Source organism: Cupressus sempervirens, chromosome 3 (assembly GCF_028749045.1).
Source record: "Cupressus sempervirens isolate cs-2001-9-10 chromosome 3, ASM2874904v1, whole genome shotgun sequence".
Lineage (NCBI taxonomy): Eukaryota > Viridiplantae > Streptophyta > Pinopsida > Cupressales > Cupressaceae > Cupressus > Cupressus sempervirens.
Window position 1 is genome coordinate 989519832 of NC_143120.1, and position 19487 is coordinate 989539318.

The following is a 19487-nucleotide window of genomic DNA, read 5'->3' on the forward strand; positions in this document are numbered from 1 at the left end:
TTTTTGTTTGCAAACCCTAGTTTTTGGCCTCATTTTTTCCTTCTAATTATAGATTCTTGGTGAGTTTTTCGAGAGCTCAACTGGGTTGTTAGATTTTTTTGGGTGCCTTGATTTTCAAGTCAACAGATCAAGAAATCAACATATTCTTTCTGGGTTTTTTGAGCTCTCTTTCTAGGTACCCCTTCAAATTTTCTGGGTCTCCATTTTTTTTGCCTCAAAGTACGTGCCTTTACCGATTTTCACACTTTTTCATTGAAAAACATGCTATGGCATCTTTGATTAATATTTTGCTCGAGAGCAATTCAAAATTCAATGGTCAGAATTATGACACTTGGAAGCAGCGAATAATAACAATTTTTAAATACCTGAATACTGATTAGATTATTTTGGGTGTTACATAGCATTCGACTGCCCCTGGTACTGATTAGGATACATGGGATCTAAATAATCGGGAGGTGGTGATGCTTCTCAAATTATTTGTAGCTAATGATCAACTCTCTTAGATTCCATCCAGCAAGACAGTTGCCGAGATATGGGCACATCTCAAGAAACTTCATGAGATTTCTGACAAAAGCAGAGCTTTCATTTTGAAGAACACTCTGTTTTCTATTATAATGGATGAGCGAACATTGCTCTAGGCTCACTTGAATAGAATTCAGGAAATTCGTGATTAATTGCTTGCCATTGGTCTCAAGATGGAGGAAGAGGACATTGTGGTTATCATTCCAAAGTTTACCCTAGTCCTATGAGAATTTTATCGAGACTCTCAACATTACATCTTTTGGTGTTGATTTGAAGTTCATAGATCTTTGCACACTTATACTTTAGAAAGATCGGTGGAAACAATAGTTTGGTAGCAGGTCTAGCTCCACCTCCACAGAACAAGCCTTTGTTGCTAAATCCTTTTAAAAGGATAAAGGCAAGTCTCAACAGTCTTCTCAGTAGAAGTCTTTTGCTCTCGCTTCAAAAGGCTCCCAGAAGAAGAACATTCAATGCAACTATTGCCACAAGTTTGGTCACATGAAGGTTGAATGTCGGAAACGCTCAATTGCCCAATCTAAGCAATTAGGTTCATAGCCCAAAGCAAAAAGTGCAGAGCACACTGAGCAAATGAAATCTGCTTTTTATGCCTTCATGGCTAAAAGACCAGCATGTCATGTAAAGTCGTCTGCCTGCTACATTGATTCTGGTGCCTCTCGTCATTTCACCCATCATAGAGATTGGTTTATTGACTACCAACCTCATTCATATTCGGTTATTTTTGGTGGTGGAGAAGAGTACACCGTTGTCGACAAAGGCAACATTCAGATTCAATCTACTAGGAGGAATCTCATTTTCCTCGATGTGTACTACGTTCCAGGGATGGAACTAAATCTACTCTTAGTCAGTCAGTTGCTGTGACATTCTCCACAGTTGGATGTTACCTTCAATTCATATCATGTATCATCATTGATAGGGTGACTTAGTCTATTGTTGCAGTGGGTCTTGAGGATCATGGTTTTTTTCGACTTACTGATTTTGGTGATTCTCGGGACTTAGCTATGGCTGCTCGACGGTCTTCAATTAGCACATTCTGGCATTAGCGGTATAGGCACTTAAATGTGCATTATCTCTCTCAACTTGCTCGAGAAGAGCTTGTCCTCGATTTGCTAGAGATTCATACTTAACAACTTGGAGTTTGTGATGCATGCCAGGTTGAGAAGCAACATTGCACACCTTTCACCAGTGGTGATTCATGAAGAGCTTATCAGGTACTTCAACTTGTTCATGTCAATATTTGCAGCCCTATGGCCACTCCTTCTGTTCTTGGGTCTAGGTATTTTTTGTTGTTTGTTGATGATTTCAGTAGAAAAATGTGGGTATATTTTCTTAAAAACAAATCAGATGCATTTCCTATATTTTAGAATTTTAAACCTTTAGTTGAGAAAAAGTTTGGGAAATCTATTATTACACTTAGATCAGACAATGGGGGGGAATTTTGTTCTAATGTATTCTCTAGCTTCTTGGATACTCATGGCATCAAATGCCAATTAACCACATCCCACACACCCCAACAAAATAGTGTAGTTGAACGTCGAAACAGAAGAATCACTGAGATGGCTCGATCCATGCTCGACCAGAGACACGCTCCAAAGTAGTTGTGGGAAAAAGCAGTTAATATTGCAGTTTATCTTTTGAATTGATCACCCACAGTGGCTGTCAAAGGTAAAACTTCGAAAGAGTCCTGGTCAGGTCGCAAGCCCAAAATCAGCTAGCTAAAGGTTTTTGGCTCTCTTGCTTTTGTTTGGATCCTTGATGCGTCCCGCACCAAGTTGGATGCCAAGAGCTAGAAACTCATGCTTGCTAGATACAATAGTCTTCACAAAGCCCATCGCTTGATTGACACTAAGACATCTCATCTCCTGTACAGTCATGATGTAGTTTTTGATGAGTAGCGAGGACCATTTATGCTTGATTTTCCTGTTCCTAATCTAACAAACTAGCCTAAAAAGGCTCATGATTTGAGAGTTAGGCTTCCATTAGGTCCACCTGACGAGAGGGCTTCAGTAGCTCTTGCAGTTCCAGTTATACCATTGATCTCTGTATAGACACCTCCAACTTCTCCTGCAGGATCACCCAAATTTGTAGATGCTTCACCTAAGTTTGATCCAATGTCTTCTAATGAGGAACTTGATCATAGAGCATCTCCTAATACCATAGTAACGAGAATCGCCCAAAAATTGCCTGAATCGGCGATTCCGCGACCAGATTCATCCTGCGCGATTTTTTTTGAATTGTGAATCGGTATCGCCGATTTCTGGGCCATGAATCGCTTGAATCGGTGATTCAGGCGATTCATGTAAAAATCGCCAAAATCGCCTTAAAAAATCGGCTATGAATCGCCCGTGGCATGTAAAAAGGGAAGTTGAAATTTAAAAAAAAATACTTGTTTTTTCACTTTGTTTTTGACCTATTCTCTTTGTTATAACCCTAAAGGGCCTTCTATTTGTGAAGCATGAGTAGAAGAGAGGAAAAGTGAGAGAGAAGAAGAGAAAACAAAAGCCATAGGTTTCCAACCGGCAAGAAGGAGGAGATCGTGGACCCAGTCTTCACTGAGGAAGATTGCGCGTGGGTTGACCAGGTGGATGTAGAGGCTGAGGCTATGGCTAGGGTAGAGGAGGCAGCTAGAGCACGTTCAGGCATTGGTAGACGCACACGCGCACGCACAGACGCAGGCCCTAGCGACATTATTCATGAGCCCATTGCCCATGCAGGGGACATGGCTTGGCGGTCCTCTAGGACCTACCTTACACGCCTTTCTCATAGGCAAACTAGATACTCAAAGGTTGAGGTTGAGGCTGCAGCAGAGCTAGAGGATGATGATGAGGATGATGAGGCTTGAGCTAGAGCCTTGTTTTTATATTTTGTTTACACTGTATAGATATTGATAGTGATACTGAATCACTGATAGACATATGTTTCAAACTTTCATGGATCTTCATCTTAGATTTATACATACATTTATGATTTGATGTCTTATAGATCTTCATGATTTCATCTTACTGATTCTATGATTTGAATCATTATGATCATTTGATTTTTATTTACTTCAGCTAGCATACAATTTACATTTTAGTACATAATGATAACATAGTTACGTATGTGATGGATTTTATGTTTCATGTTTATGTATGTTACATTCTATTTGATGATGTTATAGTGTTTTTAAGTTATATTCAATAAAGGGTGCATGAAATAAGTCTTAAATTGTTAAAATCTTTACATTTAAAGGGTTTTTTCAAATTTGCCGATTCATCCCCGATTCACCAACGATTCACCCCCGATTCACGATTCGATTCGGCCGTGCCGATTCCAATACAATTCCGATTCACGTTACCATGCCTAATACTAATGTTGGTCATTCTTTTCTCCGACCTAAGTGGTGGGCTAAGACTCTTGCTGATCTTTGTGATGATGAGCTAATTGATGGGAGAACTGTTCGAAAAAAGAGCAAACCTACAAAGTCTGTTAACTTTGCTCTCATGGCCAACATTCATAGTGTGTTTGAACCTCAAACATATTTTGAGGCTAAAGGAATTCCAGAGTGGGAACAGGCCATGACATCTAAATGCTAGAGCCTACTAAAGAATAACACTTGGGTCCTTTCTGATCTTCCATCAGGGAAGAAACCCATTGGCTGCAGATAGGTTTACAAGATCAAATACAAATCTGATGGTACTTTGGATAAGTACAAAGCTCGTTTAGTTGCGAAAGGATTTTTTGAGTGTCAAGGCATTGATTATGAGGAGACCTTTGCCCCTACTGCAAAGATGAGCATAATTAGATTTGTTCTAGCCATGGTAGCACAGTTCGGCTGGAAGGTCCATCAGATGGACGTCAAGAGTGCTTTCCTGAATGGTTATCTCCATGAAGAGGTCTACATGACGCAACCTCCTAATTTCAAGTTTGCCAGTAAAGAACATTAGGTTCTCCGATTAGTGAAAGCTCTCTATGGTTTGAAGCAGGCCCCTAGGGCATGGTATATGGAAATTGATAAGTACCTTAGTGATCAAGGCTTCCCGAGGAGTTCTTCAGACTCAAATTTGTACATCAAGACTACTGACAGCGACATCAATCTTTTGGTTATTTATGTGGATGATTTGATCATCACTGGCAGTTCAACATCTTTGATTTAGGGAATCAAACAAAACTTATGCCAGTCTTTTGATATGACTGATCTTGGGCTCATGCATTATTGCCTCAATGTTGAGGTTTGGTAATAGTCGTCTGGTATATTTATCTCTTAGTCCAAATGCCAGGGCTCTATTAGTTAAATTCCGTATGCACGATTGCAAGCTTGCATCTACACCCATGGAGAAAGGTCTCAAGTTATCTGCCAAGTCTAATTTTCCTTACATTGATGATACTACATACAGGCAACTAGTAGGCAGCCTCATCTACCTCTTTGCTACTAGGCATGATATCAGCTTCGCAGTCAACTACATCTCACGTTTTATGACAACTCCTAAGGCCGATCATTGGATGACAGTAAAGCGTGTACTTCGTTATGTGAAGGGCATTACAAATTTTGGATTTGTTTATTCTGGATGTTCTAATCCTAGACTCAATGGGTTCACAGATTTAGATTGGGCAGGCTATGTTGACGATAAAAAGTCAACTTCTAGATATGTGTTCACTTTGGGATTCGGTGCCGTCACATGGACTAGTAAGAAGTAACAGACAATTTCTCTCTCCTCTACAGAGGGACAACCAAGGCAGGTTGTGAAGCTGTTTGGCTTCATTGGATGCTTGGGGATATGTAGATGTCACTAGCAGGACCGACCACTTTGTTTGTTGATAACTAAAGCGTTATAAAATTAGCACGGAACCTAGTCTTCCATGAACGAATCAAGCATGTGGATATTCATTGTCACTATACGACAGCTGGTTGAAGACGAGACAATAGACTTGTAGTATGTTCCTACTACGGATCAGACTGCACACACTCTCACCAAGCCTCTTGGTCCTAATAAGTTTGTTAAATTCAGAGGACAGCTCGGTGTTGTGGATAGATTAACCATTAAGGGAGGATATTATGATAATAGATAAGCTTCTATTGTTAGTTAATGGTTATTTATTTGTAATCTATTTTAAATATTAGAATGTTTATAATATTAGTTAGGTTGTAGTTATCTGTTAGCTTTCTTTAGCTTTCTTTTAGCTAGAATAGGATGTTTTTATTCTTTACGATTGTTTCCTAAGGAAACATCGTTCAATTCTTTTATATATATTCACCTCTTGGTCTCTGTTAATTAAAAAACAAGTATTTTACCAATTACTTTGTAATAATTTTTCCTTGTTATGGATGAATGTGATTTTTGTCTCTAGTGGGATTCAAGTGGAGATAGGATTGGCATTACAAATTGGTTGAGTCCTTTGGTGGTATGGTGACAGTATGTTTAGGATAGTTTTGTGGATAGTGCATCATCGTAGGAGTTTGCAAGTGACGCCAAGGACATTATACATATTTATCCTTGGGATTTGGGTGGATCATTGTGTTTTTTTGATTCCTGTGATTGCTTGAGGACAAGCAATTTTGGGAAGGGAGGATTGTAGTGTCTTCTTTTTAGCATGACTATGATAGTGGATGGATTTAGCCTATTACTGGGTCCCTGTAGGCTAATGCTGGTGATTAGATGACCATGTTGAGGGTTATAGCTCTGGTTGGTGGGACTTACTATTTGTAGTAACTCCATGGATGGGTCCAATGAGCTCAAATGAGTTAGAGGAGTTGAATGATGCTCTTAGTTTTTATTTTTGGCTTTTGGTTTGGACTCCGAGAATCTTGGAGGGAGTGTTTAATTTTAGTAAGTTATTCTATCAAGTTCATTCATTGTCTTTTATCATTAGGATCACTCATGTTCTGTTAGATTTCGATTCTTATGCTTCTTCAATCATATTTGCAAGAGGGGTGAATTGTGATTATTATTTAATTAAATTTGCTAATTTTGCTGGTATTGCATATTGGTCACCTTGGTGTCATCGCTCATTGGAATTGGGTGAAAAGTTTTAAATCTTGGGTACAAGAAAAATGACCTTGTGCATGTCAGAACATCATGATATTGATGAAAAAATTGTTTTTGGAGCCAAAGGGAGTTAATAAATTATATTATTCAAGTATGTTCCTAGGTATAAAGCAAAGGGCATTTAAATGAAAAGTGTATTCATGAAGTCTCTTGGCGTTGAGTGTGTACAGGAAGCTCATGCATTAAAAATGTTATAAATGCATTTCCATGCAAAGGATCGAATCATTCCACTATGCATTGTTTTTATTGACGAAGTATGAATTCCAAGTGTTTAGCATTTAATTGGAGGAAATGGTGAATTTTCTTCAATGTTTTTCAGCACCTTGAGTCGGCTGTATTTGCCAATGAACTGTGTTTGTCATCTGGTCATTGCTGCAAATCAGTTCTGTGAATTTGTAAGGAGTTTTAATGAGGGTTTTTGGTAATATTGCTGCTGGAGATTGGTGTTTAGTAGTGGCTACATAGAGCTGGACGATAATCTGCTATTACAGTCCGCTTTTGTGGTTTCATTGCATTCAATGGCAGTTTGGCTTCTACTCACAGTTGCAATTAGTCATTAAGGGTGGCATTTGACATTTAGAGGGCTGTGGATAGTGACCTGGAAGCAACTTTTAGTACTTCTGCATCAACTATCAATTCTATCTGCCACAATCAGGACTTATGTGCTTCTCATCTTTGCCAGGTTCCTTGCATTTCAAATATTTAATAAATACGCATTTCATACAGCTGCAATTCATTGTAAATATTTGCAAAATTATAAATAAGAGCATGGATGGCCAATTATTTATATACATTGTTTTATTTCTTCTCAAAATCTGAAAAACATATAATCCAAAAAATACAGTGAAACACGGGGACTCACACCTCCTCTCAAACCTCAAAGTACCCATTCCCGAGTTGTCCCTGCACCGGGTACTTGGAGTACTTGAGTACCCACACCTCCGCCATCATGCAACCACGCTGCCATTGGGATGGGTATTTGGTTTTCTATTTGAATTTTGATTTTTGAATGCTAGTATTTGGTATGTACTATATTATTATGTTGAATGTTCAATGGTTCTAGTTCGTGTTGGCAATTTTGCTATATTCCAGTATTTTAATTTGCTATGTTATACTGAAACACTATTTCATAAGTAGCATTTCAAGTTCTAAATATACAGTATACAACACCCCTCCCTGCCTTGGTGTCCCCTTGCGGCCGTCCCCCCACAGTCCCAAAATTGAGGTCCATTGTCCCCCCATACTGGGAACTCGTCCTGCCATCCAAACATACCCCAGTACTAGTGTTACACTGGAAAAATACTAAGTTACAAAAAAGCAAGAAAAACAGTATTACATCTACAATATAAATTCAGAGTGAGCCAGGAGGGCTTGTTACACAGGAAGTGACAAAGAATAGGGATGATCTCAGAGAAAACTGACCATAAACTTGAATTATGTTCAAACAGCTCCGAATTGTTTGCAGACTGATTTAAAGGCGTGGACATCACCAAAATGGTCAGAGTCTGGCCCAAAACTCAAGCAACTAGCTTCAAATTCCAAAAACCTTGCTGAGGGGATGAGATGGCTTCCAGCAGAGGTGTGATCCCTTCAGAAAATAACTCCAGCAGCTTCCCGCTAATTAAATCACCAAATAAGGTCGCCCTTATGAGATAAAAGCATTAGGTAATACCCCAAATGATATTTGCTCCATTCGCTCTAGTTGAATCCATTCAAGGTTATTCATTATTTTGTTCAATGCGCAACAAGATATGGAAATGAATGGCTCAACCCTCTAGAAAGCTCAAAATCTTCAGCTATAGTTACTTGAAAATAAATTGCCATATTCAATCGAAATTCATGTTGATTTTCATTATTTCTTGTGAATATCAAAGTCAGACATCACAGAAACCTCCACAAAACCATTGATATTGAGACTTCAAGTATTGTCTCTAGAGTAAGACAAACAATCAACAATTATCATAGAGAGATCTTTCACCTTGAAGATGATAATCCCAAGGAAGGATTTCTTTTTCCATTAGCTTTCTGCAAACCCTTCAATACTCCTCTTTTCATACCCTCATACACTCATATCCCATTATTATTTTCAAAAGTCCTTTTATGTTTCCCTAACTCTCATGCCCATGATAGGAATAAACGGTATAAAATCCTCAATTCCACGCCTTCTTGAGGGGAGACACATGAAAAACATTATGCACCTTACTACCTCCAACTTCTAAGCCACTTCTCCAATCTTCTTGGGGCTTGTTTGGTTGCTGGAATTTAACTGGAATAGGAATTGGAAATTGGGAGTTGTTTTTAATTCTCAGTTTAGTGTGCCAAATCGAAATTGGGAATTGGAATTCATATTCCCATTTTGGCCCCAAAATGAGAATTTGTCAATCCACCAAAATAGCTGTTATTGGAATTGCAATTCCAATTCCCATTCTTGACTTTAACAAATTTGGTCAAATTTTCGAATTTGCTTCCAATTTCAAATTGTTTGGGCATGAATAATAACAATCTTTGTATATGTTATCCTATATATCAGAAACAGAAAACTGGACAGTTGCAGGTTCAGGCAAACCGGACAGTTGCGAGGAAGGGACTGGGAGAGTGTTAGGATCATTTGCACATATCAATAGGATTGGAAGTATCACAGATTGTTTTGAGTGATTAGAAGCGTTTGGGTTGCAGCTGGGGAAACTTTCAGCTTATCAAATATTACTCACCATTGTTAGTGACTATGTTTGAGCAAGGAGGAAATATCATGCTAGCAAAAGCAAGATTCTAATCTATTATTATTGACAGAATCTATAAAGTGGTACACACAGCATTCGTCAAGCATCTGTAGGTGTACGAGTTGTTTGTGGACATGGCTGGCATCTTCTGCTGAAGACTTTGCTCAGTTTGGATAGACATGAGAAGGTTGCAATAACCAGATGACAGAGATAAAGCCTGCCAAACAGAGGCAGCATCCAGGAGAATCTGCTACAGTCGTTTCAGGAAGGTTGGACCACAGCAAAGAAAGACAAATAAAGTGAAATTCGAAATTGGAAACATCAAATCCAAGTTCACGCAGCTTCAGAGGGAGTTTGATAACCTTGTAACCTTGATTAGGAAGAATAATTCACTAATTCAATTTGACTGCAATTCCAATATTAGTTTTGTCGAACCAAACGAGTCTGGAATTGCAATTCCCAATTCCCATTCAAAATCCCAATTCCTATTCTAATTCTCAATTCCTATTCCGGCAGCTAAACAGGATTTTGAATGGACCATAAAACCGTGGCTTCAACTTCTCTGATCCACTTTCCTTGAGATTGGATTCTGTAGGACTGCAACCTGAGATAGATCATGTCACCAGCCTCAAAAGAATCACTCAATGAGATGCAGATTTGCATATTGCTTCTACTGAATTTGGGCTTGTTGCCAATTTTGCTTAAAAGATCTCTTAATATCTTGTCATTGCTGTAAAAAATTCTTAGTATTAGGCACCCTGCTATCTCCAAACAAGAAATCCATGAAGCTAGGAAGCTCATAACCATTGAAATCTATGAATGGTGACACTTTAATTGACATGTGGTAATTGAAATTGTAAAAATACTCACCAAGACGTAGCCATCGTAGCCATGCCTTCTGCTGCTTTAAAATGTAGTTCTATAGATACCCTTTCACCCCCTAATTAACGATTTCAGTTTGCCCACCTGTTTGTACGTGACAGCTGGTGCTATGTGGGAGTTATGTCCTACTCAACCTAAAGATTTCCTACCAAAACATTCTAAAAACTTGCTGTCCTTGTTACTCGCTATGTTCCTAGGTAATTGATGTAGCTTGAAAATCTCTTAGAAGTTAGAACATATCTACCACCTGCACTACTGTATATGCTGCTGAAATAGTGAAGAAATGGGAACTTGGTTAACCTGTTCAGCACAGCATAAATGCAATCCTTTCCTTGCACCTTGGGTAACCCCATGATAGAGTCCATTGAAATACTTTCCCGTATTTGACTGGTGAATGATTGAACCATGGTCAGTCCATAACAGTCTTTTGTAGAAAGCAAGTCACGTCTGATCCTGGGTAGCCCAATAGAAAACTCAATCTTTTGCACCCCATAATCACACACCACACCTGGATGCCACATCTCATTCATGTCATCAAGAACATGAATCATCTTCCAATTCAAAGAGAGGATTATCCAAAGTCAGATAAGCATTTGTTGCAAAAAGAGGGTTATCAACAATCTGGAAACTACATCCTATAGAATGAGATATCACGTGCTTTGACCGTTAGTAGCTGGGGTGGATGCTTGAGCATAGGTTTATGCTTAGCTTGTTTCCTCGCGAAAGTATTTGCTCCTTATAGACCAACGATCTTACTGTCCTAATTCTGAAAAGGCCAACTTATAGATGTAAATTGTTTTGTGGTGTGGTATGCATAAAAGGGTGAACAATCAGTAAGGATGCAACTGTTTAACATAATTCCTTCATAGGTGAGTGGGGTGTTATTTTACATTCCTTGTACATTATATTTAGATATTATTCATAAACCGGAGTTCTCTTACCCAGTACTGTCTTTTAACTTTGTGTTTTTCTAAGTTCCATTATCCCTTAAATTATTGGTACAAATAAGAGGCGTTCTTTTCTTTTTGACACCCATTACAGTAGGGCTTGGGGGCATTTGTACAAAATGTAAAAGAAAAATTACACAGAAATAAAAATATTGACTATAATCATTATGTGAATGGTATTAAAATTAATCTTAAGTAATTGATGAGAGGTTGTCAAATGATGATCAACATAGATTATAATATAGTTAAAAATATGTTAGTAGTCGATTCTTGTAGAGCATTGTATTTAGGAAAACTCAAAATAGATCATCTTTTTTTCTTAAAATAAGATAATTGTTTATGGTCATATTACGTAGTACATAGGTAAATATGAAGTAAATTATCATATTGCCCTTAACTGAGAGGATGAAACCCAGAACCTGGCTGATTAGAATCAGGAGGACTAACAGTGGGTTGGCTATGTGCCTCTTGCTTAACATACAGAAGCAACCAAGTCAGAATGCCCTGGGCTAGAGTTGAACGCATCATTACCCATGCTTCCAGTCAGGTTACTTATTTCATCATTGCCCTTTTTCTATTTCCAATTGGTTTTCCCAAAGTGATTGCAAAAAAGAATGTAGTCCGTTTCCACTCTGCTCAAGAAGAACTTGTAATCCATGGAAGCAATGACTATACGATACAGTTCTAGTTATGAATTTGTGTAGAAGTAAAAATAATAAAATTGTTTTTTTTTTTAGATCGGTAAACGGCCAAAGCCTAGATCTATTATTATTATTATTTATTGTAATTAATTATTTTTTCTATGTGTTAAGCGAATTTGAACCCAGGACCTCCCACATGAGAGGCTCACAAGTTACCGTTGTGTTGTAGGCTGTTGCCTACAATAAAATTGGTTGTTAATTTTATCTCTCAAAGGTGATTCCAGTTTTAAATTATGAGTAATTCATAAAAGTAAATAGTAAAGAAATAGAGTTAAAAGACATATCTTGGGATAAAACTTTGGTTTTCCACTTGCCATTTTAAAGTGTTGTTAGGAAGAAAGGAACACCTTCAATATGTCTTGGGTTCACCCGGAGCTTTTCATTGTTGAATCCATTACACATATATGTAGGTCCACAGACTAGGGTTGGAACTGTGATGTAACTGGCCTTTTAACAGAACCCGTATCATAATATAAAGGGACTAAGGTCAAAGTACAGATACCCAGCAACTTGTGTTATTTGTGGACATCAATATAGTTTCTTCCTTTCTTATTTCCTTCGTACACTGATGGCTTCGTTAAGTTTGTCAATTGTATTTAGCATATGTTCTTTACCTCCATCACCTACAAGTAATTAGTGGGACAATTAAGTGCATATTATCCTGTGTAGCTAAAACTAGGCTATCTATGTCTCTTCATGGCATTCTTATGTTTTTCTCATGGCTTTTAACCTTTGGTATCCTACAAAATGTTGGTTGCTCTTGCAACTTCAGATATATTTTGACAACAGAAGAAGGCCAAACCTTCATTCTTTGTACAAACTTTGGTCAAGATTAATTTAAAATTTCAAGACAGATATACCGGTCCTTTGTTATTTACAAAATTGGTCCAGTTTAATTTAAAATCTTAGGATATAAACTATTAAACTGTGGTCAATTTCAAGGCACCCAATGGGTGTCATCAAGATTCTCGTTTTTTCCATGTTGATGATTGTATTTGGCTTCTCATAGTTAAGCATAAATTTAAGAGCAAAAACTTTACAATCTTAATCCTATCAGATATAGGTCTTAGGTCTTATCATATTCTTCTGTTATTTCCCAATATTTATTGCATAAATTTTCCAGTTGAATTTGGGATCCATAGTATTGTCAATCTGAATTGGCACAAATTGTATGACTTCACTCATGGTGGAGGTTTACATCTTGTGCTTCTTGAGGATACTTTTCGATAATGTTATTGAGGATTTTTCTTTATGTTTGGACAAGAACTAAAATGGTTGGTTGAAGTTTCACTAATGGAACAAACTTAGTGCTTTGGCCAGATTGCTTTTGTTCAAAAATCTCTTCACTTAGTTAGAGAAATTGGGGAGAATATGTTGAAAATCAGCTTGTTCATAAATATTTCTCTCTTTTTGATTAGCATTTTTCATCACCCATTTGCTGCTTCTCATTAAATGGTATTCTATACCTGCATTTTCTATGTTATATTGTTAGTGTGTAAAACCATTATGGTTCTTGAGATTTCAATTTTGTGATGTGAACCACAAGCATTTAATTTTTTGAATTGATACATTCTTTTTTACTAGTATTATATGAAATTTCTGCTAACATGTTCCTTTGCAAAAAGTTCAGGCCTGCAGAAAAACCCCTTGATGATAAAACATCTGCAAAGAGACCCAATTCAGGTACTGCCTCTGTCAATTCAAAGAAGGGTAAGTTATGTGTTTTTCTTATAGTGTCATCTGGGAGACGATAATGAGAAAAAAGTATTAACTGGTTGCCCTTCCTGTCTATTTGTGACTAGTTTACTTGAAGCATTTTTAATAGCGTGCTGTGCCGTATCAGAATGTCATTGTCACATGGAAAGCTTTGAGGCCGCCTGCCTTCTATCTGTTATCTGAGTTCTTTTGGTTCATTTAGATGCTTTTGTTATGGATTTCTATTCAATTTTTGTTGCTTATATTTATGTTACTTTATGTGTGCATTTTTAAAAAAAATTGGGAATAAACACTTGACCAGAGCTGTGAATTGGAGAGAGTCAGCCATAAATGGAGGACCTCATCTTCAATATGAACTCAGTAATAACACTCAAACAGAGGTTTGAGCCTTGGTGGCAAGAACCACAATGCCATGATTGAAGGATCAGACCATGCTATCACCACAATTCCTTTATGGCTGTTAGAAGATGAATGAATGTATCATATTTTAGAATGGATATGAATTATTTGTCTTCAGTCTTCCTATTTTTGGCATGATGTGGTAGATGAGAAACTATATTTTAATCGATTCAGTACACCTCCTAACCCTTCCCTGGATGCATCCGTTATAACCACAAATTTGGTCTCGGGGGTCAGGTACTCTAAGTATCGGGGCAGTAGTTAACTTCTCTTTCAAATACTCAAAAGTTGCTGACACTTTTCGGCCCAAATGAACTTCTTCCCTTTTCTTTGAAGTGAGGTGATGGGGTAAGCTATCTTGGAGAAATCTTTGACAATTTTTCTATAAAATCATGCTAGACCCATGAAGCTGCTGACCTTTGTCACTTTCCTAGATACAGGCCAATCTCTGATTGCCTTGATCTTAGTGGGGTCTACGGCTATCCCTTGGGCTGATATAATGTGACCCAAGTATTGGATCTTCTTTTGATAAAATGAATATTTGGATAATTTTCCGTATAGTTTGTGTTCTCATAACTTCTGCAAAACTATCTCCAAGTGCCTTTGATGTTCCTCCTCATTTTGAGAGTATATGAGAATGTTATCGATAAAAACCAACACATATTTATCTAGATAGTCTTGGAAAATGCTATTCATAAGATTCATGAAAGCTGTCGCAGCGTTGGTTAATCCGGATGGTAGTACAATAAACTCATAATGATTGATACGATTTCTGAAAGCAGTCTTGTGAATGTCTTCGTTTTTAATGTGAAGCTGATGATAACTAGATCTTAGGTCGATCTTAGAAAACATAGTTGCATCTCTCGTTTGATCAAATAAGTCATCAATTCTAGAAAGCATATACCTATGCTTAGCGGTGACCTTGTTAAGCATCCTATAGTCTATACAAAACCTCATGGGGAGCTCCCCAAGGTGAGACACTGGGTCGAATAATTTTCTTATCTAATAAATCTTGCAGCTGTACTTGTAACTCCATTAACTCGGTAGTGTTCATTTAGTAAGGTGCTCTTAATGTAGGCTCTTCCCTAGGTACTAAGTCTATAGCGAAATCAAATACTCTAGACAAAGGTAATCCAAGAAGTTTTTCTGGAAACGCATCCTGAAACTTCTTAAGATATGGATACCTTTTCTCAAAGGATTCCCTCAAATTTTCTCTAATTTCTTTATCTTTGAAAGTGTACTCATCTCCATAAGCAATATCTACAGGTTCTCTCAAATCTTCAATCTTTACTGTGAAAATTTCACACCTCTTCCGCATCTTTTAAGCTGCATGGTCGATATATGGCGTGATTTGATCTCATGCATAGTCCCTTGTTAGTCATAGGATTGCCTTGGTCATCTAAACATTCTACTGTCTTGGCAAGGCAATCAACCTTAGCCTTATGTTCACTAAGCCAATTTATATGCATGATGATATCATAGGACCCAAGAGGTGCTACATAAAGATTTAGTTCTGTTGAAAAATTTGGAAAGTCAACTCGGGCTTCCAATAGGCATTGCTCTACCTTAGCCCTTGACTGGTTTGCATACTCAACAGTGCATGGGTTTTCCATAAAACTAGTTGTTCTAGGGAATCTACTCAATAACTTTGGGGATATAAAACATTTTGTTGCCCCTGTATCAATTAATATAGATATAGAGTTTCCGTAGATCTTACCCTAAGTTCTATTAAACCTAGTTGCTGTTCTACTTGTCAATTGTCTAGTGTTGCATGAATCCTTTGCTGGCAGATAGTCTGCTGCTGCGGTAATGGGGTTCAAGGTGGCTGATTGGTATTTGGCTTGTTAGGGCACTTGTTGGCATAATGGTTCCCACTACAAATGAAACATCCCAACGGTGGTCCCTTCTTTTCATTTCCTTTACTGCCCCCGTTGAAGTTGTAGTTACCCTTGAATTCTTTACCACCATTTCTTCTAGGCTCTGGTTTATTGAGCTTGAAATTTTTGAAATGCCTTTCGTGGGATCTTGAATCTGATCCTTCTGTATTCTAACTAGTTTTCCTCTTGTTATCTTAGATAGAGTCATCCCTTTTTACTTTGTGCTCTTGACGGGCAACTCTCTCCATAGTTCGAGGAGTGAGAACATTCATTGCTCCCCTGATCCTAATGTTCAATCCTATAGTGAACTTTCTATCTTTCAAGTTCTTGTCTTGCTGATATGGGGGTACATACTTTAGCAACCAAGTGAACTTCTCCCTGTACCTATGTATTGACATATCCCCTTGTTTAAGGTTTTGAAAGTCTAACAGACTATAGTCGTAGAAAGTCTGGGCAACCATCGATTCTTAAAGATGGATACAAACTTGTCCCATGTAACCTCAGTTGTCTTAATGTTGAGTTCTATCTTGGTGTTTCCCAACCAAGTAGCTGCTTCACCTAAAAGCTGGTATATTCCCCATATTGCCTTTGAAGTTTCAGAAAAGCTCCTGATTTCAAAATACTGTTCCATCTCAGTTAACCAGGCTTAGGCATTCCCTCTAGATTCGAAGCCGGAGAGCCTAGGTGGTTTTATCTTTTTAATATTTGAGGACAAGTCGCTAACTATTTCAAGTTTCTTTTGTTTCTTAGTTTTTATCGGTGAGACTTGAGCACTCTTCTCACTATGGACATAATATTCATGTTTAGTTCTAGTTGGAGGTGAGGATTGCATTTTCTCTTGACCTTGCCCTATTTGGGTTTCCAAATCATTCATTTTCCTTTCCATGTTTTCCAGCTTTGTTCGTGTCTTGCAAAACTTAAAGCAATAGATCTAAGGGAATCTGTGGGTGACTTCATTATCTAAGGTGTTCGCGATGCTATTCATGTTTCCTATTTTAAATGTCCATTAAAATTAAAATTAACTTCTTAAATCAATTCCATGTTCATACTTAAATGTATATATATGCTTGTTCAAAGGAAAGTACAAGGACAAATAAGATATTACTGATTGGTCATTTTATTGAATTCATCAATTTCCCAGTTACATCTATAACAATTTTTATTTACGAAAATATCTTTTGAGGCTACTAGAAAAGGGAATACTAATTTGAATGTCAAGATACCCTATCCCGAGTCTTTTGTTCAGTTTCAATCTTGTGCTTATCCCGCACTATCCAAATTTTAGTAAAGATCACGAGGGGATCAGTCTGTTGAGCATTTTCATTCCTTGATAAGTTTGTTCCTTATTATTGCCTTGTTGGCAAGAGTCCATCCGACCCTTTCCTTCTTTATTCATTGAATGACCTGAGATAGGATTTCATCATCTTGGGGTATGGAGCAATAGGAATAATCATGCTTCGACATGTTCTTTATAAAATAAAAGAATATGGGATGCCAGGTTTTCTTGTCGAGAGTCTTCTAGATATACATCCTGCTACATTTAAATCTATATTTTCAGTTTTCCTAACTTTGTTAAGTGATGAGCCCAAGGTACAAAGTTGAACCTAGCGCTCTGATACCATATGTAACATACCATTTTTACTAAGCTGAAAATAGAGATCATATTCTAAGATTTTAACTAAGTATCATAACGAAATGACAAAATAATTGAAACACCATTACATCATATAGAAATGAAACTATTAATTGAATTTGTTATACTAGATTTAATTGGAATTTAAGCAATGATTATATCCATTTCATATGAAAGACAACTAATTTAACTTCCATAACTAACTTCTATGTTTACATTTTGAAAGAATCAAATCAATTTAACAATATTTTTAATCATACATTTCAAGTAACATAAAAGTAAGTACAAGTGAAAGATTTAAAATTCACATATGAACCAAAATAACTATTGATGTGTTGTGAAAGCCTCAACATTTGGTGAAGAGGAGAAGCATTGACATAGGCTTAACCTCCCAACTGTGGACCTTATCATATCCCCACACAATTCTTTACAAGAAAGGCACTCCCTACCTTGGGTTAGGCTTGGGGCACCATAGTCCTACCATCCGAGCATTTTGGTGATAGAGTGTCGGCTAAGGAAGAGATAAGGTTGAAGAATTCCTCCATGAACTTTCCCTCTGTTAGCTTGCTGTCTTGGTCTCTAGTGATCAATCGTGGCAAGCATGCCTCTAATCTATCTTGGCCAAGGATTTAGATGGGCAAATGAACAACACGATCACCACTGCTCGACTTAACAACTGAATATACTTTGGACAATCATGAGTTGACTTGGACTAAATAGTTTTCCCTTTTTCTTTAGATATTCATGCTCGTTGGTTATTGATTTTCAGTTTATTTCTTGCAGGGATACCTCTCCTCTTCAACCATTTATACTTGACCCAGCTGGTCTTAGGTGCATCCTGGGAGATATGCCAGTATCTATGTATTCTTTAACAATCAGGTTTTATGAACACAATTCCAATTCTTATCTCAACTGGTATATGGATAATACCACTGTATAAGTTAGATATATTCTTTGTGAAATATAAAGAAACATTCTTATACAAACTCTCAGCATTAAGCATTGCACAAGTGATTGATCAACAGATAAAATGGATTCTCTGAGTTTGACTCCACGAGTTTGTACTAGCACTCGACATGTATGGAACAAGAATGATTACATAAAATGGAAGACAAAGCTGATGTTCTATCAGAGTTCTACATACTCTTGAGCCTTGGTATCGGCTACAATACTTATTCAAATCATGGATACATTTAATCATAATATTTCATCATTCCTTGCGGAATTTGTTTAAGAGAATGCAACGTATGAGACACATTAAATAAGAAATAAGACTGGTTGAATGATTTCATGACCTAAGATTGTAACTTTGGATTTGATGCTATGGATTGGCAATATGGCTTCAGCACATAAATACTAACAAGCATGGCCGATGCTGCTATTGAAGTACCTAAATGTGATCCTCCAATAACGATGTTCTCAGAAGAGAAGGTGCAATGGAAATAGAGGAAGTTTGTGGATCAGAGCAATTGCATGAGAAAATAAATGAATTTCAAATGCTTCACTCTTTCTGTAGGGAGAGTAATCTCCCGTGGCTTCAGTTACAAGAAGGAAATTGATCAAAGCCAATATCGGTTACAAGAAACTTTTCATAACTTTAAAATTTTTAAAAGAAAAATAATGCCGATATGAAGGTGGTAACGCTCATCGATATGAAGCCAAAATTAAGACATAAAGATTATACTTTCTTATGATTTAAATATCAATTTTATATATATATATAGTGTTATCATGCTATTGGCTTTTTACCTAAAATTATACATACATATACATATATCTATGTGTATAATTTTGAGAGTACGTATAATTCCTTTTTATCATTATATTCTCTCTAGGTATGTGCATATATATACATACATACATATATATATTTATTTATTTATTTATACACAAGTAGGTGCAATTCATAGATATTACTAGAATATCATGGTGACATTATATATATATATATATGTATGTATGTATGTATGTATATGAAGTTATAATGTTGACCACTTCTACAATCTCAAAATAAAAGTAAGGTAATAGTTCTTCTCATGATATTAA

At 37.0% G+C, this 19487-nt stretch overlaps 1 protein-coding gene across 2 annotated transcripts in view; it reads left to right on the plus strand.

The window, feature by feature from the left end:
• Window positions 1-19487, plus strand: part of LOC149570077 (SAP domain-containing protein) — a 78050-nt gene that overhangs the window by 41037 nt on the left and 17526 nt on the right. Inside the window, exon 4 of one of the 2 annotated variants that reach the window (XM_089822738.1) lies at window positions 13447-13499. In XM_089822738.1, the coding sequence (XP_089678864.1) occupies window positions 13447-13499 (53 nt within the window). Of the gene's footprint in view, window positions 1-13446; window positions 13527-19487 lie in introns of both variants that reach the window. The other variant, XM_089822737.1, reaches the window with a different exon arrangement.